The sequence below is a fragment of the Haemorhous mexicanus genome, chromosome 32, assembly GCF_027477595.1.
Source record: "Haemorhous mexicanus isolate bHaeMex1 chromosome 32, bHaeMex1.pri, whole genome shotgun sequence".
Taxonomy (NCBI): domain Eukaryota; kingdom Metazoa; phylum Chordata; class Aves; order Passeriformes; family Fringillidae; genus Haemorhous; species Haemorhous mexicanus.
In genome coordinates this window covers 2,283,591-2,304,310 of record NC_082372.1, presented here as the reverse complement: position 1 = coordinate 2,304,310, position 20,720 = coordinate 2,283,591, and the positions used below count along the sequence as shown (strand labels likewise).

At 53.6% G+C, this 20,720-nt stretch overlaps 2 protein-coding genes and 1 long non-coding RNA gene across 5 annotated transcripts; 1 reads left to right on the top strand and 2 right to left on the bottom strand.

The window, feature by feature from the left end:
* Window positions 1-1,356: 1,356 nt before the first annotated feature.
* Window positions 1,357-8,491, bottom strand: LOC132340627 (uncharacterized). 2 transcript variants are annotated; one of them, XR_009489939.1, is made up of 2 exons: window positions 4,773-8,491; window positions 1,357-4,635 (listed from the first exon to the last, which is right to left on the bottom strand). It is a non-coding gene; the product is annotated as an uncharacterized LOC132340627 (long non-coding RNA). The 2 variants fall into 2 exon arrangements; XR_009489938.1 differs by having other exon boundaries at window positions 4,924-8,491.
* A 511-nt stretch (window positions 8,492-9,002) lies between these two features.
* LOC132340507 (uncharacterized) lies at window positions 9,003-16,207 on the top strand. Of its 2 annotated transcripts, XM_059871543.1 has the most exons (6): window positions 9,003-9,114; window positions 9,595-9,902; window positions 9,975-10,602; window positions 11,020-12,027; window positions 12,345-13,400; window positions 13,604-16,207. In XM_059871543.1, exons 2-6 carry the CDS (start codon window positions 9,682-9,684, stop codon window positions 14,459-14,461), a joined length of 3,771 nt encoding a protein of 1,256 aa, XP_059727526.1. In that variant the 5' UTR covers window positions 9,003-9,114; window positions 9,595-9,681; the 3' UTR covers window positions 14,462-16,207. The 2 variants fall into 2 exon arrangements, with proteins under 2 accessions (XP_059727526.1, XP_059727525.1); XM_059871542.1 differs by having other exon boundaries at window positions 9,595-10,602.
* Window positions 16,208-18,838: 2,631 nt separating this feature from the next.
* On the bottom strand, window positions 18,839-20,631 carry LOC132340609 (serine/threonine-protein kinase PAK 3-like). The gene is made up of 3 exons (XM_059871696.1): window positions 20,440-20,631; window positions 19,393-19,530; window positions 18,839-18,943 (listed from the first exon to the last, which is right to left on the bottom strand). The coding sequence occupies exons 1-3, from the start codon at window positions 20,581-20,583 to the stop codon at window positions 18,854-18,856; spliced, it is 372 nt and encodes a 123-aa protein (XP_059727679.1). The 5' UTR covers window positions 20,584-20,631; the 3' UTR covers window positions 18,839-18,853.
* Window positions 20,632-20,720: the final 89 nt, after the last annotated feature.

Sequence of the window (20,720 nt, the reverse complement as noted above, 5' to 3'; positions counted from 1 at the left end):
GGTGGCTCTTTAAATTGCAATTTATTATATCCATGAGGTTACAGCAGGCCAGGGTCGTGGGCAACAGAGCCTGTGCCTACAGCTGTCAGCTCCAGCTGCAGGCAGGCCTGGAGATCCTTTAATTTTGGGTACAATGCATTTTATACTTTTCTTTGCTCACCATCTTAATACAGCAGAAACAATCTATACCTTAACTTTTACCTATAGCCTATTGTTGTATTTCACTGAATAGTTTATTTAGTTGTTGTTGTTGCACTGGTGATGGGCAATTTCTACTGAGCATGTTGGGTCAAGTAGATGGGTTTTCCCCCTCCCTCATTACATGGTCTCCCCCTCACACCCCCCCCGTTATACACATGGTCTGTCCCATAGGTAATTCGCCCCTCCCCAATGGCATCCCATTGGCTCCGGTCCCCTCTCCCCCGCCCCCATCCCCTAGGGTATAAAACCTCCTGTGTGAGAGGTCCACGCCCTCTTTTCTACCTGGGTGACCCCATCACCTGTGTCTTGCACCAAGCCAATAAACAAGATACTTGCACCCACGTGGAGAAGAGCGCCTCTCGTCTTTTACCTTCGTCTGTGCGGGTCCGTGTGGGCTAGAGTCTTAAGCTAGCCGGATTGGACTCGTAAGAGGCCCAGGAAAACCACGGGATACCACAGCCTATCATAACTACTGTAATTACCATATTCATGTTGCTGTTCTCCAATCACTAAAAGTCAGTACATTACAGTTTAAGCTAGAAGGTGTTTTTCAGTTTTCTTGCAGTGGAAAATTCTGAGACCTTTTTTCTACTTGCCACATTTGCTGACTTGTTTTCCTGTGCTCTCTTTCTGCTTGGTAAAAACATCTTCTTGTTTGGGGTGGGTTTATCCTTTGCTCTAAGCCATAAAACCCCTTCTAACTAATACACCCTTTGCCTCCTTGGTTATCCAGTACGACTGGCTCAGCAATTCTTTTCTTCTACATCAAAACTTGCTTCCATCTCTATTCCTTCTTCAGAGTCTGCATCCAAAAATATCTCTGCCAAGCACACACACCTGTGAGACTTTCTTGTCAAACTTTCATCCCTCCCAAGAGAAGTGGGTTTCCCATCCCACCTTCCCATGTCTGCCCCATGGTCACACAGACAGAAACACAGGTCAGCCCGTGGGGTGCACCCTCTCTGTCCAGCTGGGGGACGTTGGGCTCTGACTTTGGGGCCTGTGACTCGCACGGGTGATATGGCAACTGTTCCTCCTCACCTCCTCCCTCTTCTCCCCCATCTCCTCTTTGAGTTCCTTGACCATGGCAGAGACACGAGCCCGCATGGGGCCGTTGATCATACTCTCATAATTTCTGTGAAAAACCACAATCACTTATTTTCAGAATTTTAAAAGTTTAATAGTAATAAAATGGTTATAAAAATAGTAATATAATTAAAGTAATAAACATTTGAACAATTTGGATTAGGACAATACAAGACAATAAAACCAAAGAGTTATGAAAAGTCCAGGTACCTCTCTCTGGGCAAAATAAGCCCAAAAAAGGACACACCTTAACAGAGGATTAATCCTTAAAAGCAATAGGCATATTCATACACCTCATACATGATGCATGAATTCCATTCAAACAAAGGATTCTGCCTGGTCAGTGTCAACTTCGTCCTCTGAATCCTGACGGCGTCTTCATGGCTGAGCAAGGCAGGAAAAAGTTGGTTTCTTCTGATGATGGAGCAATAAATTCTTTTTCTCTGAAAGATGTAGGTGTCCTGTGGCTGCTATCTGGTGTGAGTACCTCATTCCTTTCTTTAAAAAATATCCCGCACACATAGTTTCTATTTTAACTACAAAAGTTACATTTTAACTGCAAAACTACAATTACAATACTATTAAAATGGTAATACAGCACTACTAATCATACATAATACACATAGTAAATATCTGCATAGAGCCATATAATATGTACTTTTGACAAGAGGTGAAAAACAAGTTGGCTTTGTCAGTGCTCTGCTCCCCGGGACCTTGCACCGAAGGAATTTAGAAATGCATCTCCAGGTGACGATCGGTGCGGACACGACTGCGTCCCCTCTGCAAACCTCATCCTAGAGGCAATCCCCCAATTCCTCCCAAGTTCTCAGACTCAGTGCAGCGCCCAGCTCCACTGGGAACCCGTGATCTCTGGCCCAGCCCAGCAGATCACAGAGCACTTCATCTGAGACTGCAATTCCCATGGGAGGTATGACATTCCTCCGCATGGCCAGAACAAGTTGTTCATCTCTGGAAGGTTGGTTCCCCATTTTTAAGGAAAACCCATCCCTCAGCAGGCGTCCACTTCAAGAGACAGTCTGCTGTGTCGGGAAAAGCCATCCCCTGCTCAGTTCTCAGCCTCCCGGGGGAGGTTTGTTTGGTCTGTCGTTTGCCCCCAACCCTGTGGTCTGAACAGGACCAGTCTCCTCAGGAAGACACGGGGCAAAGGCAGAGTTACCTCACTCAAGAGGGCAAACGGTGTCCGATCGCAGAGGGTCGCTGGGTCGCTCATCTCGGGACGTGTCCCGGCTGTCCTGCGATTCCATGAGGGGTCACCAGACCACGCCCATGTTCAGTCTCAGCTGTGAACTCGGCCGGATCCCTTAAGGTCCTGTTTCTTCAGCCTCGGCTGCACCAAAGGTCGGGGTCCAGCAGATCCTGTGCCTCCAGCCTAGGCTGCAGCACACGTCGGCGGTCACCGGATGACGCTGTTGAGTCAGGGATGGAATGAAAGACTCCGGTCCTCAGGTGGATCAGGAGGCAAAAAGCATTTAATGAAAGCAGCGGGTCTTGTATAGTGTGACTCGCTAAGGTGAGATCTGATTGGTCTCAAAGTGAAAACCTCTCACACTCTTGGTGAACTATGAATAGCACACTCTGGAGAACCCTATCTATAAACAATGGTTGCAGAAAGAGAGAGAATAATTGTTTGAATTCTTTTCTCTAAGTTTGCCACAGCTCCTCACAGCTTCCCAGGAAAATCCTGGCAGAGCTGTGTCTCTCTCTGTTCAGAGGATATGTGATTACCACAGGTGTCAGGGTGGTTATCCAAGTCAGCCTTCCCTTATCACTGAATGCTAAATAAAAAGGGTTAACAGGCCTATCAGCAACACCAGCCACTGTCTGATATCATTAGCATTTAGAGTGGATCTGAACCCTTCGAAAACTGGTGGGGCAGACCCAAAGAGCTGGGTGAAGGGTTGAGAGAAAATTTCTCCCGGTGTCATTTCCTCACAGTGGGTGCCATTATTAAAGTGACCCCAAAACCGTACAGTTAGGGTGTGGTAGCTCTGAATCCATGTGCCTGCTTTCCAGAGGAAGTTAAAAATCCGTTAATTGCTCACCTTATTAACCTGTAAAGCAAACTGGATAACAGCCACAGTAGCCTTGGTTACAGGACCCATGTTGAGATAAGGGCCTGCAAATGGGAGAAGTGTAGCCAGGGCCATGTGCCACCCAAAGCAGGGTAAGCTGGACCACATGGTGACACCTAACGAGGTTTCAATAGCAGCACACAAAAATTAGATTACTCAAGAACTGTTATTCCTTTTTCTCTCAATGCCCTCAAGCTGCATATTGGTGCCAAAATCTGTCTTGGTTTGAACAGACAGGAGTCTGCTAAGGAAGGCAGGAGCCTCCCCTGAAATGGAAAATGTAAATCCCCTCCCTGTGCTATGATTTTTGAATGTGGGGCTCTCAGGCAAAGATATGGGAGCAGGGATAACAGATCTTTATTAGGGAAGAAAATAAAATAAACAATGCAGTAAACTAAACCCACACTGCCTGAGTCAGAACACAACGTGACACCCTGTGGGTCAGGGTGTTGGCAGCAGTCCAGTTGGAATTGTGGCTGTAGCCCTCCTGGAGTGTCAGGGGTGGTTCTGCTGGAGCAGGGATCCTGTAAAAGGGTGTGTTCTTCCTCTGAAGATCCAGGGGAAGAGGCAGCTGCTGTTCCTCTGGGAATCCAGTGGAGAAGCCGTGCTGCTGTTCCAGAATCTCCAGATTATATCCGGGTAGGAATGCTTGGCTCCTCCCTCTGGGAAGAGCATCTCCCAATGGGATGCCATAGTTGTTATCAGCCATGCAGTGACATTCAATGGCCTGTTATCAGCAGATGTCTCTGGAGGGAGGAGTGGTGGGGGAAGAGATAAGGAAAACTGCCCAATTATCAGAAGACAACTGCCATGCAGATGGCAAATAGAACACAATGTGCTTGGCAACCCAGGACACTGAGATGTATCAGAAGTTTGAGATGTATCAGGAGTTTTGAGGGAGGTGGAACTGTGGGGACGTGCAGGCAAGGCAGCAGGGGGTGGCTATGGTGTGGAGAAAATGCAGAGCAGTAATGAAGAAAACAGTGAGGACAGGACAGTGGCAGCCGGTGTCTGAGAAAGGCAGGGACAGGTGAAGTTCAGGATTCCCAGGGAACATGAAGTTCAGGATTCCTGGGGCACACGAGGTTCAGGATACTAGGGCACACGGAATTCAAGAATCTCAGAGCACATGAAATTCAGGATTCTGGGGGCACACGAAAGTCAGGATTCTCGGGAGACACGAAATTCAGGAGTCCCGGGGCACACAAAGTTAAAGATTCCTCTGGCACATGAAGTTCAGGATTCCCAGAGCACACTGTTAAACAAAGGTTGGAAATTGTTGTAAATAGTTGATAGACCATTAAGCATGTACTGTTCATTTGGTTATTATATTGTAAAAGGGGTTAAAAGGGTAGTTATAAGAAATACCATACCCAACGTACCCCAACACACCTCAGTAAAGGGCACCACCCCCAAGGGAAACCAGCCAGCCTGGACAGAACTGCCATGGGCCAATCAAGCACCTTAAACCTTCATGCAAATGAAGGATCCAAAAAGAAACCAATCCAAAGGGACAAAAACAGGATAGAAAGGGGCTTCTGACCCACTGAATCTGTGCCGCTCCACCTGGGACATCGGGGCCATCGCTGCTGAGGCAGCCCCAGCGCCGGCGCTGCAGCATCCTCGACGGGAACGCTCCTGCTCGGCCCGCGGGCCCCCTTGCTTTGGGCCTTTCTTTTTCTTGTAATAAATGCTGAAATCACTTTGGTACTGGGAGCCTGCTCGCGTTTTTATCAGTTATAGTTATAAAGTTCAAGTTTTGTTCAGCTCAGAGTTGACAGTCAAAGTAACATCTCAGTTTCCAGTACTGTTCCATAGAGCGCTCTCCTTGTACCCCAAATTGGGACCAAATTGAGGGAAGGCAGTCGGTACCATGAGGGTCATGGCAGAATGGCTCCAGAAGAAGGGAAAACCAGAGGTGGGAGGCAAGACTGGATCGGGAACTCCTTCTGGGAAAAACTCTCAGGGCACCGAGAAAACCCCTGTGGATCAGAGGTGAGGAGGCCAGTGCGTACCAGACTGCCACTGGTAGCAGTGCTGCTACTCACTGACTGCAAAGGAAGTGGAGGAAACGCTTGTGAGAAGTGTTACTGTCCCTTGGATAGAGGAGATACAGTAAGTGCATTAATCAGAGTATACACAAACATGAATCCCAAATGTATCCATCACTCCCAGCTAACAGCCTGTAAAGAGGATAATAAAATATATTGGGTGGTGTAAAGAATGCCAATCACTTGTTTTTAAAAATTTAAAAGTTTAATAATCATAAAATGGTTATAAAAATAGTAATATATTTAGAGCAATAAATACTTTGACAATTAGGTTTTAGGACAATACAAGACAATAAGAACAAAGAGTTATGTAAGGTCCAGGGACCTCTTTCTGGGCAAAATAAGCCAAAAAAAGGACACACGTTAACAGAGGATTACTTGCAAAAAACAAAAGCCTGTTGCATATTCATAGATTTCATACATGATGCATAAATTCCATTCAAACACAGGATTCTGTCTGGTCAGTGTCAGCTGCTTCCTCTGAATCCCGATGGCATCTTCAGAGTGGAGCAAGACAGGAAGAAGATTGTTTCTTCTGATAATGGAGCAATAAATTCTCTGTCTCTGAAAGATTTAGGTGTCCTGTGGCTGCTATCTCGGTGGAAATACCTCATTCCTTTCTTTAAAAAAAAAACCCACACACATAGTTTCTATTTTAACATTATGTTTTAACCTAGAACTATATTTAACACACTACTGAAGAAAATTAATACTGCATAACTTCCTAACATAACACATAATATTCATTTTAATATTTGCAAAAAGCCAATCATAAAATATGCATTTTTCACAGCTGGCTAAAACTATTGCAAACCCCAGCTAGGAGATGTCATGAGAGTGCCCTGTGAAAGAAAGATGGGTAAGTTTTGAACAAGAAAGTGAAACCAACTTAGAGGATACATTCAAAGAGAAAGAAGTGCAACTTCTTTCTCCTTGCCAGTGAAAAGGCAAACGGATAGAGAGGGACAAATATATGAAAAGAATCTTTTTATCAATATGGTGGAAAAGATTATGAAAGAATTTAATCTGACTGATTGTTGGGTGTGTGGGGGGACACACTTAAGTGAAATTTGGCCATGGGATGGTATCAATTTAGGTCCCCTAGACATTTTAAAATGGATTACATCAAGAAAAAGTATGGTAGTACCCAAAAGCAGGGAAGGAGAGTGGAAGCTAAAATCAACAATAATAGGGAAAGGTGTCCTGGTTTAGGGCACATTTGGGAGAGAATCCCCAAAAAGGGCTTCTCCATAAAACAAACCCACACAGCCCCTCCCCCCAACCGGTTTGGGAAGAATTCCTCGGAGAGAGGTGGAAAGAACCTGTTTATTTAACAGGCACAGCACCCCCCAGCACACACAATGAACAAAACCGGGTGACACCACTCTTCCACTGCTCTGACAAAGATGACAAATTCAGAAAGTCTCTCCTGGGGGTTTGCTCTGTTATCAGTCCCTCCGGTGCTGAGGCAGCTGCTGCAGTCACAAGGTGCAAACTCTCTCTCCGTGCTCCAAATCCCAGTCGGGAGCAGTCAGCAGGTCCAACGGGGTGGGGGGAACAGTCCAGAAAGGAGTTTGGACTGTTTAGCTAAATTAACTAATGAAGGGACGGGGGGGGGAAGCAAGAGCAAGCAAAGCAGAAGCGAAGCAGAAGCAAAAAAGCAGGGGCAAGAACCAAAAAGCAGCAACATGCACTGGTGCAATCTGGATGTCCCGCCGAGTGGCTGATAAGAGGCCAAAACAAAACCTTCACTCCATGTCGTGGTTTGAGAGGAAATGGTTTTTTTGGGATGGTGTGGTCACGCCAATCGGTGTCCAGATTTTAATATTGGCACCTGGTTTGTCCATTGAGGGCATGGATACGCCTCTGAGAACACAGGGGTTAAAAGCTGTGAACTCCCACTGGAAGTTCCTTTTGAGTTCCGGCCCTGGACCAAAGGAGACCTCTCCCCTGTCCAGCTCCTAGCTGGGCAGGGGGGAGGGGAGCCATGCGGCCGGAGGGAGGTAGGCCAGGCCTGGGCCCAAGGGTGGAGGAGCATTGCACTGCGAGGGCTTCGGGCAGCCATCCCCCATTCCCCCCCGGAGGGAGAGAGAGAGAGCAGCCTGTGCCTGTGATAGCGCGGCTGGAGTGAAGGAGAAGGGGGGGTGCCCAGCAGGGCAGCCAGCTGTGGGAGTTCATGAACCAAACCAGCAGAGCCTGGGACTTTTAACCCTTCTTGGGAAGATGGAAACCTTGCAAATGCTGATTCCTCCTGGAGTTGGTGAGATTGAGAGAAGTTGAGAAGAATCCTAGGTGGGAGGAGATGATGGAGTGGCTTTTGGCTGGACTTTTCTTGGATAGCTATGGACAGAACCCTTGAGTTCCTGTGACACAGAGACTGCATCCTAGGGGGAGGCAATGGCTCAGAGCCAAGAAAGTGCAGTGATGTGAAAGTGTGTGAACAGAGACGACGGGTGAGGAGGGTGGTGGTGGTGGTGGTGCCCTCCGTCTTCGAAGAAGAAGAAGAGGAAGATGATCTCTGTTCGAGAGACCCCTCAGCCCCAGGGGGTGAAACATGGGGGGGACAGGTGTCCCAAAAGGAGAGGGACTGTGCTCTTTTTTGGAACTGGACAAAGCATCCTTAAAGGGAAAAACCCTAGAAGCAGCTCTGGTCCATGTGCAGTGGTGAGAGCACTGGACATGGAAGGAAGAGGTCACGATGGCAAAATGTTCTCCGGGCGGTGCCACACGTGACACAGAGACACGAGAAGTTTCGACTGTTTCCTGGGTGAAGTCTGTAGTGCAAGAGGGACTCCTCTCTTCTCAAAGAACTGAGAATTGATTATCCAAAGGGTGGCAACGGAATTAAGAAATTTGGTGGGGGGAGGAGGAGGAAATTTGGAAGGTTTTCATCCCGTGTTCTGTGTGTTTTTTCCCTGTAGTTTTATGTTAATAAAGTTTTTTTCCTTTCAATCATAAGTTAGAGCCTGCTCTTCTCTGTCTCTGATCACATCTCACAGCAGATACCAGGAAAAGAGGTTTTCTCATGGAAGCACTGGCATTTCGCCAGGCTCAGACCGTGACAGCCACCAAGCTCCACAATGCCTGCAGGGAGGTGGCCTCTAAGTCAGGCTACAGAGTGGCCACTGCCCGGGCCAGGGAGCGCAGGCCGAGGCTGCCCATGATGGGGCAGCTCAGGAAAACATGGTACAGCTGGGTCAGGCCCTGGGCGGGGAGGAGGGGGCTGAGGTGGTAGCCGGGCGTGAAGCCCAGGTGAGGAGAGATGCCAGGGTGGCTACCAGCGAGGCAAGAAGGGCCAGCACAGTGAGACAGTGGGTGGAGGAGGCCCTGGGGCTGCTGGAGCGCTTGGTGGCCGCGTGTGACGAAGCTGCCGCGTTCCCTCGGGAGCTGCAGCGCAGGGTTGGGGACATCGAGGCTGCCCTGGAGGGGGCAAATGAGGCATCCCCCAATGTCCCCGAGGCCTTGGTGGCCAAGGTGGCTGTGGCTGAGCGGCTGTGGGAGGCCAATGCCCACCTGGCCAAGGATCACCTGGTGGGGACACTTGACGACATCATCAACTGTATATCAATAGTGGTCCTGACAGCCCCAGTGGAGTGGCCGAGCGGTGCCAAAGAGCCATCGAGGACATCCCAAGGCTCCTTCGACCCCTGAAGCATCCCCAAGGTGTCCCCAAGGTGTCCCCAGTGAGTATGGAGCTCCAAGAGGTGCGATGGGGGGGAGAGGGGGAGAGAGGGAGACAGAGGGGACACTGGGGCCAGGGGGCAATGGGGGATGGGGAGGACACGGGGGCTGGTGGGAGGGCACAAGGGGTCACAAAGGGGACAGGATGGAATGGCAGGAAGGGGGGAGGTGACAGAAGGGTGGAGGGGAAAGGAGGCGAGGGGGCAACGGCTGATGGGGGGACACAGTGGGAGGAGACATGGGAGCTGGTGAGGGATGGCAGAGGAGACAGCGGGGGGTGGCAGGGGCTATGGGTGTGGTGGCAGAGGGACAGCAGAGAGGCAGGAGGTGGGAGGGGCTGCGGGGGGAGGTGCAGGGGGTGGCAGAAGAAACATGAGGCTGACACATGGAGGGAACAAGGGGGACCCCTCAGGGGCAGGGGGCCACCTCAGGAGGCCACAAGTGCTCCGAGGTCCCTGACACCTCCCCTGTCCCCTCCCCAGCTGTCCCCAACCCTGCAGCAGCCACAGGTCACCGTGGTGGCCACCCTGGGCGAGCTGCTGGCCGCCCTGCCCAGGCGGGACGAGGAGATGCTGCCCGTGTCCACATTGCGTCTGTACTGGGACCTGGAGGAATTCACCAGGGCCCTCTGGGACACCCGGGACTGCACTGATGACCCCTGGTGGCACCGCAATGTCAGCTCTGATGATGATGACCCTGTCACCTCCCTGAGCCAGGCCCTGGCCACCTACAAGAGTGCCCCATGGACCCCCCGGAACCACATGACAATGGTGGCCAGCAAGTGGCAGGGGTCAGTGTCTGAGCTCGTGAAAAGCTGGGCCAAGCTGGCCAGGGCAGCCACCGAGCTCCGCAACACCTGCAGGGAGGTGGTCACTGAGGCAGCCACTGAGGCGGTCACCGCCACCACCCGGGCCAGGGAGCTGCAGGACGAGGCTGCCCGTTCTTGGATAGATCAGGAAATCATGATGGAGCTGGGTCTGGCCATGGACTGGATTGAGTGGGCTGTGATGGACACAGAGCATGAGGCACAGGTGAGGAGAGATGCCAGGGAGGCTGCCAGCCGGGCAACCAGGGCCACCATGGTGAGACAGCAGGTGGAGACGGCCCTGGGGCTGCTGGAGCGCTTGGTGGCCGCGTGTGCCGAAGCCACTGCGCTCCCCTGGGAGCTGCAGCTCAGGATTGGGGACATTGGGGCCGCCCTGGAGGGGACAAATGAGGCATCCCCCAATGTCCCTGAGGACTTGGTGGCCAAGGTGGCCGAGGCCGAGCGGCTGTGGGAGGCCAACGCCCGCCTGGCCAAGGATCACCTGGTGGGGATGCTTCAAGACATCATCGACTGCTACTTCGGCTGTGTTCCCAACAACCCCCATTGCCACAGGGTGGCTGAGCGGTGCCAAAGAGCCATCGAGGACATCCCAAGGCTCCTTCGACCCCCAGAGCGTCCCCAGAGTGTCCCCAAGGTGTCCCCAGTGAGCATGGAACTCCAAAAGGTGTGATGTGGGGGACAGAGGGGACACATGGCAGGAAGAGGGGGAACGGGGGGTGAGGGGGCAGTGAAGGATGGAGGGGACACAGAGTGATGGGAGGGGACAAGGGGTTGCAAAGGGGACAGGAGGGAGTGGCAGGAAGGGGGGAGGTGACAGGGAAGGGGACATGGTGGGTAGGGGGCAGTTGGGGATGGAGGGACCCGGGGGGATGGGGACACAAGGGGTGGCAGAGGGTGGCAGAAGGGACAGCAGAGAGGCAGAGGGCAGGCGGGGCTATGTGAGGAGGGGCAGGGGGTGGCAGAGGGAACAAGAGGTTGACAAAGGGAAAGAGGGGACAAAGGGGACCCCTCGGGAAGGGGGCCACCGCAGGAGGCCGTAAGTGCCACCAGGTCCCTGACACCTCCCCTGTTCCCTCCCCAGCTGTCCCTGGCCCTGCTGCAGCCACAGGTCACCGTGGTGGCCATCCTGGGCGAGCTGCTGGCCACCCTGCCTAGTCGGGACGAGATGATACTGTTACTTATGGCCCCAAGATGGCTGTACTGGGACCTGGTGGACTTCACCAAGGAGTTCCAGACCACCCAGTACTGCTTTGATGACACCTGGTGGCAAAATGTCATCTCCGATGATGATGATCCTGTCACCTCCCTGAGCCAGGGCCTGGCTGCCTGCAAGAGCACCCCATGGACCACCCGGATGCGTGTGACAATGGTGGCCAGGAAGTGGCAGCAGTTGGTAGCTGTGCTTGTGGACAGGTGGGCCGAGCTGGCCAGGAAGGCCACCAAGCTCCGCAACACCTGCAGGAAGGTGGTCAATGAGGCGGCCTACAGGGTGACCGCCTTCACTGCCCAGGGAAGGGACCTGCAGGACGAGGCTGCCCGTGATGGGACAGCTCAAGAAAACATGGTGGAGCTGGGTCAGGCCCTGGGCGGGGAGGAGGGGGCCGAGGTGCTGGCCAGGCATGAAGACCAGGTGAGGACAGATGCCATGGTGGCTGCCAGCGAGGCAACAATGGCCACCATGGTGAGACAGCGGCTGGAGGTGGCCCTGGGGCTGCTGGAGCACTTGGTGGCCGCGTGTGACGAAGCCACCACGTTCCCCTGGGAGCTGCAGCTCAGGGTTGGGGACATTGAGGCCACCCTGAAAGAGATAAATGAGGCATCCCCCAATGTCCCCGAGGCCTTGGTGGCCAAGGTGGCCATGGCTGAGCGGCTGTGGGAGGCCAATGCTCGCCTGATCAAGGATCACCTGGTGGGGACACTTGATGACATCATTGATTTCTTGTTCACTGGTGATTCTGCCAGCCTCAGTGCCCGTGAGGTGGACGAGCGGTGCCAAAGAGCCATCGAGGACATCCCAAGGCTCCTTCAACCCCTGGAGCATCCCCAGAGTGTCCCCAAGGTGTCCCCAGTGAGCATGGAGCCCCAAGAGGTGCAATGCGGAGTGAAGCAGGGGGGGAGGAGGGGGACAGAGGGGACACTAGGGCAGAGGAGGCAGGGGGGGATGAGGGAACACAGCGGGTTGGCAGGTGGTGGCAGGGGCTTAGAGTTTGGTGGGCGGTGGCAGAGGGGACAGCAGAGGGGCAGGGAGTGGGAGGGGCTACGAGGGGAGGGGCAGGGGGTGGCAGAGGGAACAAGAGGCTGACAAAGGGATGGAGGGGACAAAGGGGAACCCTCGGGTGCATGGGGCCACCCAAGGAGCCTGTAAGTGCCACCAGGTCCCTGACACCTCCCCTGTTCCCTCCCCAGCTGACCCCGTCCCTGCTGAGGCCACAGGTCACTGTGGTGGCCATCGTGGGTGAGCTGCTGGCCACCCTGCCTTGGCGGGACGAGGAGATGCTGCCCAAATCCCCGGAGTGCCTGTGCTGGGACCTGATTTGCTTCACCCAGGAGCTCCAGGCCACCCTGCACCGCATTGATGACACCTGGAGGCGCCAAAATGTCACCTCCGTTGATGATGACCCTCTCACCTCTGGTGATGATGATCCTCTCACTTCCGATGATGATGACCCTCCCACCTCCCTGAGCCAGCCCCTGGCCGCCTGCAAGAGCACCCCAGGGACTACATGGGACCATGTGACAATGGCAGCCAGCAAGTGGCACAGGTCAGGGTCTGTGCTTGTGAACAGCTGGGCCCGGCTGGCCAGGAAGGCCACCAAGCTCCGCAATGCCTGCAAGAGGGCGGTCAATGAGGCAGCCTACAGGGTGGCCGCCTTCACCGCCTGGGAGAGGGAGCTGCAGGACAAGGCTGCCCGTTATTGGACCGCTCAGGAAGACATTCTGGAGCTGAGTCAGGCCCTGGGCAGGGAGGAGGGGGCCAAGGTGGTGGCCAGGCGTGAAGCCCAGGTGAGGGAAGAGGCCATGAAGGCTGCCAGCGAGGCAAGAAGGGCCACCATGGTGAGACAGAGGATGGAGGTGGCCCTGGGGCTGCTGGAGCGCTTGGTGGCCACGTGTGACGAAGCCACCACCTTCCCTCGGGAGCTGCAGCGCCTGCTCGGGAACATCGAGTTCCCCCTGGAGGGGACAAATGAGGCGTCCCCCAATGTCCCCGAGGCCTTGGTGGCCAAGGTGGCCCTTGCCAAGCTTCTGTGGGAGGCCAACATCCGTGTGGTTAAGAATCACCTGGTGGGGACAGTTGAATACATCATCAAGTTCTATTTCTTTGGTCATCGCACTGGCCCCAGTACCTGTGTTGTGGCTGAGCGGTGCCAAAGAGCCACCGAGGACATCACAAGGCTTCTTCGACCCCAGGAGCGTCCCCAAGGTGTCCACAAGGTGTCCCCAGTGACCAAGGAGCTCCAAGAGGTGCTATGGGGCAGAGAGGGAGATGGGGGGATGCTGGAGGGGGCATGGGGGCTGACACGGGGTGGCAGCAGGACAAGAGGCTGACAAAGGGACAGAGAGGACACAGGGGACCCCTGGGGGGCATGGGGCCACTGCAGGACGCTGTAAGTGCCACCGGGTCCCTGACACCTCCCCTGTCTCCTCCCGGTATGTCCCCTCCACAGCTGCAGGCACTTGTGGCCGTGGTGGCCACCCTGGGAGAGGTGGTGGCTACCGTGACTGGGCCACACAGAGCCAAGTGCCTGCGCAAGTCCCCAGACTCCCTGCAAGAGGACATGAGGAGATTCAGCCGGAGCCTTCATGCGATCCTGGACCACGGCAGTGTCACCTTCCTGGGCCACGGTGGTGTCTCCTCCCTGGGCCAGGCCCTGTCCGCACTCAAGGTCACCCCTGGGACCACCTGTGCCTGTGCCAGTGTGAGAGCTGCAGCCAGTGCCTGGTGGGAGTTGGTGGCCAGGCTCGTGGACAGCTGGGACTGGCTGGCCAGGGAGGCCACCGAGCTCCGTGACAACCACAGGAAGATGGTCACGGACCAGCAGCCTATGGTGGCCCTGGACAAGGAAGAGGTGGCCTGGGAAATGGCCACGCACGATGCCCAGGTGGTGTCAGCCACCAATGAGGCCATGGCAGAGGCTATGGTGGCCACCAAGAGAGGACATTGGGCAGTGATGGCCCTGGGGCCGCTGCAGCGCTTGGTGGCCACGTGTGACAGAGCCGCCTTGTTCAACTGGAACATGGAGTGCCAGCTCAAGGACATCGAGGCCATCCTGAAGGGGATAAATGAGGTGTCCCCTGAAGTCCTGCAGACCTTGGTGGCCAAAGTGGCCGAGTTTGAGCGGCTGTGGGGCGCCAGCACCCGCCTGGCCAAGGATCACCTCTTGGGCGCACTTGGAGACATCCACGACCTCCTCTTGAGTCCCTGTGGTGACCATGGTGGCCCTGGTGGCCCCAGCAGCCGTGCGGTGGCCGAGCGGTGCCAAAGAGCCATTGAGGACATCCCAAGGCTGCTGCTGGGACAGTGATGTCACCACTGTGACATCATCGGGGCAGTGATGTCATTGGAGAGACTTGTGGACACGTGAGTGCTACCAGCTTCTCGAGTGCCACCAAGAGCTCCTCAAGCACCACCAGTTCCTCAAGTGTCACCAGCAACTCGTGTCACCAAAAGCTCCCTAAGTGCCACCAGCTCTTCGAGTGCCAGCAGCTCCTTGTGTCACTAAGAGCCCCTCAAGTGCCACCTGCCAGGGACAGAACTGGAGCCACTGGGCTGGTGGTAGTGCCGTGTCCCTGGTGCCACGTGTGTGGTGTCCCCATGTCCCCACAGATGGGACACGAGAGGTGGCACAGGGGCACGGGGGTGGTAGGAGCAGACAGGGGGTTGCAAAGGGACAGAGGGGACAGCAGAGCCCTCCAGGGTGGGGACAAGGGGGACCCTCGGAGGTCGCAAGTGCCACCAGGTCCCTGACATCTCCCCTGTCCCCTCCACAGCTGGAGGTGATGGTGGCCATGGTGGCCACCCTGGGCAAGCTGGTGGCCACCACGACCAGGCCACACCAGGCCAAGTGCCTGCACATGTCTCCAAACTCCCTGCATGAGGACATGAGGAGACTCACCCGGAGCCTCCTCATAGGAGGCTCCGGGTGAGTCTCCCATAGGACTGTGAACCACGGCAGTGTCACCTCCTTGGGCCACCGTGGTGTCCCCTCCCTGGGCCGGGCCCTGGCCACCCTCAGAGCAACACCTGGGACCACCTGGGCCGATGTGAGAGCTGTGACCAGCGCCTGGCAGGAGTCGGTGGCCAGGCTCGTGAACAGCTGGGACCGGCTGGCCAGAGAGGCCACCGAGCTCCGTGACACCTGCAGGGAGGTGGCCACTGCTGAGGCCGCTGTTGCAGCCACCGCCAAGGCCAGGGACTGGCAGGATACGGCCGCCTGCTTGGGGACAGCTCCGGAAAACATGGTGGCCATGGAACAGGAGCTGCCACTGGCCCTTGACAGGGAGGAGGGGTGTCGGCAGTGGCTTCGTTTGAGGCCCAGATGGTGGCAGCCACCAACGAGATGCTGGCGGCCACCATGGCCATGGGAGGGGCTGTGGTGGCCAAGAGCCAGGCATTGATGGCCACCACGAGGGGACAGGAGGTGGAGGCCGCCCTGGGGCTGCTGGAGCACTTGGTGGCCACGTGTGACAAAGCCACCGCCTTCCCCCGAGAGCTGCAGTGCCTGCTCAGGGACATCGTAGACACCATGGAGGGGACAGAGGAGGAGTCCCCTGATGTCCCCGAGGCCTTGCCAGCCAAGGTGGCCGTGGCTGAGCGGCTCTGGGTGGCCAACACCTGCCTGGCCAAGGATCACCTGCTAGGGGCACTTGATGACATCAACAACATCTTCAATTGTGATTCCAACAGCTCCAGTGCCCCTGTGGTGACTAAGTGCCAAAAAGCCATCGAGGACATCCCGAAGCTGCTGCAGGGATGGTGATGTCACTGCCATGACATCATCACAGTAGTGACATCCTCAGGGGCATTGCTGCTGTCACCTGTGCCCTCCCCGTGCAGTATTTGAGACAAATTTGGGGAATTTTCTGGGATTTCTCATTGATACTGTCCCAAATCCTGATGGGAATTCCTGGGGAGACGTCACTGGGGACACTCAGGGACACTCAGGGACAGGGGACAGGGGTGAATGAGTCCCCTCAGCAGCTTCCAGCTTTCCACTGTGCCTGCAGCAGAGCCGAGTCATAAATTGCAATTTTATAAATTGCTTCTGCAATTCTGCATTGGTTTGTGCACTTTTGTATTGCCTTTTACACATTGCTATTGATCACCAGAAATTTGATATGGTATTTGATACTGCTATTATCAGTGATTCCTTGTAGCTGCTGGTTGGTGCAATATAATCTATCAGTTCATGTGTGCACCATACAGCCTATAAATAAATATTTAAATAAATAAATAAATAAATAAATAATTATTCTCTATATACATCAGACTGGTCTGATCTGAACTCTGTGTCAGTCACATCCCTTGAGCCCACTGAGGGACGAGTGGTCAATAAATCCATCCCAATGTTCCATGAGGGGAGCACAGCCAGGGAGCTGCTTCACGGCGCTGTCACTGAGAGATTTCCCCTTGGAAACCCGGGGTGGGATGGAAATACACCCGAGCAGATGGCAAAATTAAACTGATATCAAAGCCTCGTGGAATGGGGGTTAAAACATGGGATCTCTAAAGCTGGAAATGGGTCAGAGCTTCACCAAGTGAGGCAAAATGATGATGAATCAGCCACTGATTTTTTAAACAGGTGAAGAGAAACTGCCATCAAATATACTGATGTAGATCCTGAATCAGCTGAGGGTAAAGCACATCTGGTTTTGTTTTGTGTGGGTCAGGCTTCAAATGATAAAAGAAGAACAGATAAAGGGAGTTGAAGACATGGATCAACTGCTGGAGGGTGCCTGGAAGGTGTTTTGAGACAGGGGCCCAAGGGAAAGAGTTCATCCCAACCCAGCAAGAAGGGAACTCAGGAAAAGTCACCCAAGAAAGCTTCCCCTGCGGAGAAGGAGCAGAGTGCATCCTGTAAGAAATGGGGGCACTGGAACAAGGACTGTCCAGTGCTAAAAGAAAAACCATCAGTCCCCAGCTGCCAGCAGAACAAACCTCAAGCAGCTCAGGCTCTGAGTGATGGGGGCCGAGGGCTGTCATGGAAATGATTAGCACTGACTCCATGACTGCAGGAGGCTGATCAATCACCTTATCCTACCATACTGTATTGTTCTGTACTAATTAATAAACTCACCCCCTCACAGACAGTCCAATACAGACAGATCCAATTGGTCAACCAATCCAAACACCATCACCAATTAAGATAATGGCCAATTAAGAAAACACCCTTTGGTAAACCAATCTGCATAACACATTGCGCACGTGCACAACAACAGGTGCAGCAAGGAAGCAGATAAGTGAGAGTTAAGCCCCTGGGCCTCCACACAGTGCATCTTCCTTCTCTTCACAGCCTCCTTCTCTTCCACACAGATAAAATTTAGGATTGACAGATCCTGGCTTGGGAGAACAACAAGGTGTGAGCAACTGGGGTTTTCTGAGAGAGGAGCCTCACTCTTTAGAATTTTTAAACGTTTAGTAAGGGATAATTAGAGACAAATCAGTAACAGCACTGGGTGCTTGGCATGGCCAGAGGCACAATGGTTAACCACAGCAACTCTTCTTGTCTAGTTTTTCCATTGTATTGTTCAAATTATACACATTCAAACTTTTTTTGAACTCGTTTACATGTTCCAGGAATTCTTTAGGTTGGTTTGACCCCCAAATCACCTTTTTAGAGTACGTGCAGGAATCGTGGGTTGTTGTTTTGAGGGTTGTGTGTCACTCCCTCACAAGGGCCCCCTGTTCTGTGGTTGCAGCAGGTGACAGTTACTGACAGTGGAAGGGTCAGTGGCAGGGGCCCTCATCACATCCCTTCCTTAAATGTTATCTGACCAGGCAGACAGTTTTAGCTATTTCCACAAGTCCTTTAAACCAACGTAAGCTATTTCACAAATATCTCTGAGTCATTCTCATTATTGTCAGTTAGATATAAAAATAAAAGCATTAGCTATTATTTCACAACTACAGCTACTTCTGCAAAAGTTAACATTACAATGCACAACACATGGCATCCACTTTAATAGTTTGTGAAAGCCAAAACTATAATGTCTGTTTTTCACACTGTCCATAAACTAAAATATCATCCATAAATGATGTTCTGAGGATACGAGCTGCACAGGGGCCAGGGCATTGGCCACAAGAACCTGACAAATTATACTATAGCAAAAGCAGTGAAAGGTGATTACAAACTGTACCATATCAAACTCGCTGTGATTAAGAATAATTTGCACAAGTCCATACATAATAGCAAAAGCCAACACTGCCTAGTTATTTACACCAAAGCCAGGGCAGGTTTTTCCCTTGCATGGAGCACTTGGGCCTTCCCCGGGCCCCTTCTGCCCTCCTGCAGAGCCGCTGGCATTTCCCAGCACACACAGTTTGTAACCCAGAGCCGGGTGCAGCCCCGAAGGCTCCAAGCGCCTCCTTCCAGGCTGACTCTGCAGGTGCCGAGGCTGCTCTGGGCTCTGCCAGGGCTCTGCTGGGGCTCAGCTCTGGGCCGGGCTGGGCCCGCTTTCCCCTCACATGGCTCCGGGCAGCTGAGGCACAGCGGGAGAAGGAAGGGACACGTCAAGGGAGTCGAGGTTTGAGAGAGTTTTTATTCCAAAAACTGCCATAACCAACAAGAACCATAACAAACAGACTGTGCAAACTACCATAACCAACTAGCAGTACTATCTACCATAACTATCAGTGCTAACTACCAAAACTAACTAGTTGTCCTAACTACTGTAACTAAAGGCTCTCCTCAAGTGCTTCATCTCCTCCGCTGCTCCTTCAGTTGCTTCGCTGCAGTGATCACAGGGGTCAGGCTGGAGAGAGGCTTGGCTGATGACAAAAATGGGTGCTGCCCAAAGGATAAAGAAGAAAGAAATGAACTGTTACTTCCCAGAGTCAAGTTCCTCACAGGCTCTGTTGCAGCAGGACAAAGGGAAATGGTTTAAAACTCAAGAGAGGGGAGCAGGCTCAGATTAGATCTAAGGGAGAATTTTTTAACCAGGAGAGTGGGGGAACACTGACAGAAGGTGCCCAGAGGTGTGGGAGGTGCCTCCTCCCTGGAAACCTCCAAGCTCAGGTCGGGCAGGGCTCGGAGCCCCCTGACCTGTTGAAGATGTCCCTGCTCGCTGTGGGGCACCAGGCCCAGCTGGCCTCGAAAGGAGCCTGCCAGGCCAAAGCAGGCGAGGATTCTGCTCGCTCTGCGTGTGGAAAGCAGCGAGGCTGGAGACTGTCGGAGGGGGTCCCACAAGAAAACCCCTCCCTCGCGCTGCTGCTTGCCCTGCAGCCCTTGGCATTCACCTGCAGCAGCTCCTGGGCAGCCCAGCGCCGCTCCTCGTCCGGCTCCAGGCTGCACTCGAGGAAGTCCCGCAGCAGAGCCGACAGGCGCCGGGGCTCCTGCAGCTGCGGGGTCCCGTTCTGCCGGATCAGAGCGCGAGCCTGCAGGGAAAGCAAACTCAGCGCTCTGCCAGCTTCCTTCACACCCACACGGGCTCACATCCACCCCGGGTCCTCAGCCCCGCTCCAGGGGCACTTTCCTCCCTGCCAGAGATGCTGCTCACAGCTCATTTTTCTGTGCCAGCCAAAAAACCCAAACCCTGGGGCTGCCACAGTCACTGCAACATCCAAATGATCTCGCCTTCAGAGCCAGTTTCATTGGCTGACTCTGTTAGTAGGAGCCTCCATCAGAAATAGCACATTTTGCTTCTCCAAATGTGGACACCAGCTGTACAGGCCATTTTCCAGAGTCAGTGTGGTCTGCCTGGGTTATTCCACAGGATTCTTACATCAAGTGCATCTCTGCTGTGCCACTGACACTCAAGTGAATGCATTCCTGATGCCCCATCCCAGAAACTGCCAGGCCAGAAACAGGAGGTTTGTGATGCTGAAAGCTCAGGCTTGGAGACACAGAGAAAGTAGCTTGGACTAGGAAAGAAATTTGTTAGAGTATAGGGATGTTGAATCATCATCTTCAGGTTTTCAACAAGTTTCCCAGTGAGAAGAATCAGCGGGGAGATCCTCTTGCAAAACCTCCTTTAGCATCTCCTGCAGAAATCTTGTTGGGTTTGGGGATGGGATGTGGAGTTGGGTTGGGCTTTTCTTGCAGGGAAACATTAGGGCTGATGCACTTGCTTCACATTCCCATGTCATCCTCACAGCCAGAAGAGCTGCAACAACGTAAATCCCAAAGCAAATTGTTGCTGGAGACTGCAGATTATTCGTCTGTGTTGAGGCTGGAGTCCTCTGGGAATTCCCTGCCCATGTGCAGAAACCTCCAGCTGCTGCTCCCAGGGCAGGGTCCCCCTGTGCTCACAGGCCTCTGCAAGCACTGGAGAATTTGCCTCTTACCATGGCCCCCGTTTCCCTGAAGTAAGGAGGTTCTCCTTCCACCATCTCGATGGTCACAATGCCAAAGGCCCAGATGTCCACCTTGGGGCCATAAGGAGATCTGGTCACAACTTCTGGGGCCATCCAGTGAGCAGTGCCCACCATGGAGCTGCGCCGGTCCTGCTCAGGGCTGAGCTGAGCACAGAGGCCAAAATCAGCTGAGGACAGAAACAAACCCTGTCAAAGGCAGCTGGAATGAGGAAACCAAGCACAAAGATTCCCCACTCTCCATCTGAGAATGC

Bases quoted from the DNA above. Each gene is read 5' to 3' on its own strand.
- LOC132340609 (XM_059871696.1), bottom strand. From the start codon at position 20,583: ATGGTGGGCACTGCTCACTGGATGGCCCCAGAAGTTGTGACCAGATCT. The intron at 19,531-20,439 runs GTAAGAGGCAAA...CTTTCCCTGCAG, and splicing joins TCAGGGAAACGGGGGCCATG to GCTCGCGCTCTGATCCGGCA. The intron at 18,944-19,392 runs GTGAATGCCAAG...TCCTTTGGGCAG, and splicing joins CTGCCCAGGAGCTGCTGCAG to CACCCATTTTTGTCATCAGC.
- LOC132340507 (XM_059871542.1), top strand. From the start codon at position 9,682: ATGCTGCCCGTGTCCACATTGCGTCTGTACTGGGACCTGGAGGAATTC. The intron at 12,028-12,344 runs GTGCAATGCGGA...TTCCCTCCCCAG, and splicing joins TGAGCATGGAGCCCCAAGAG to CTGACCCCGTCCCTGCTGAG. The intron at 13,401-13,603 runs GTGCTATGGGGC...TCCCCTCCACAG, and splicing joins TGACCAAGGAGCTCCAAGAG to CTGCAGGCACTTGTGGCCGT.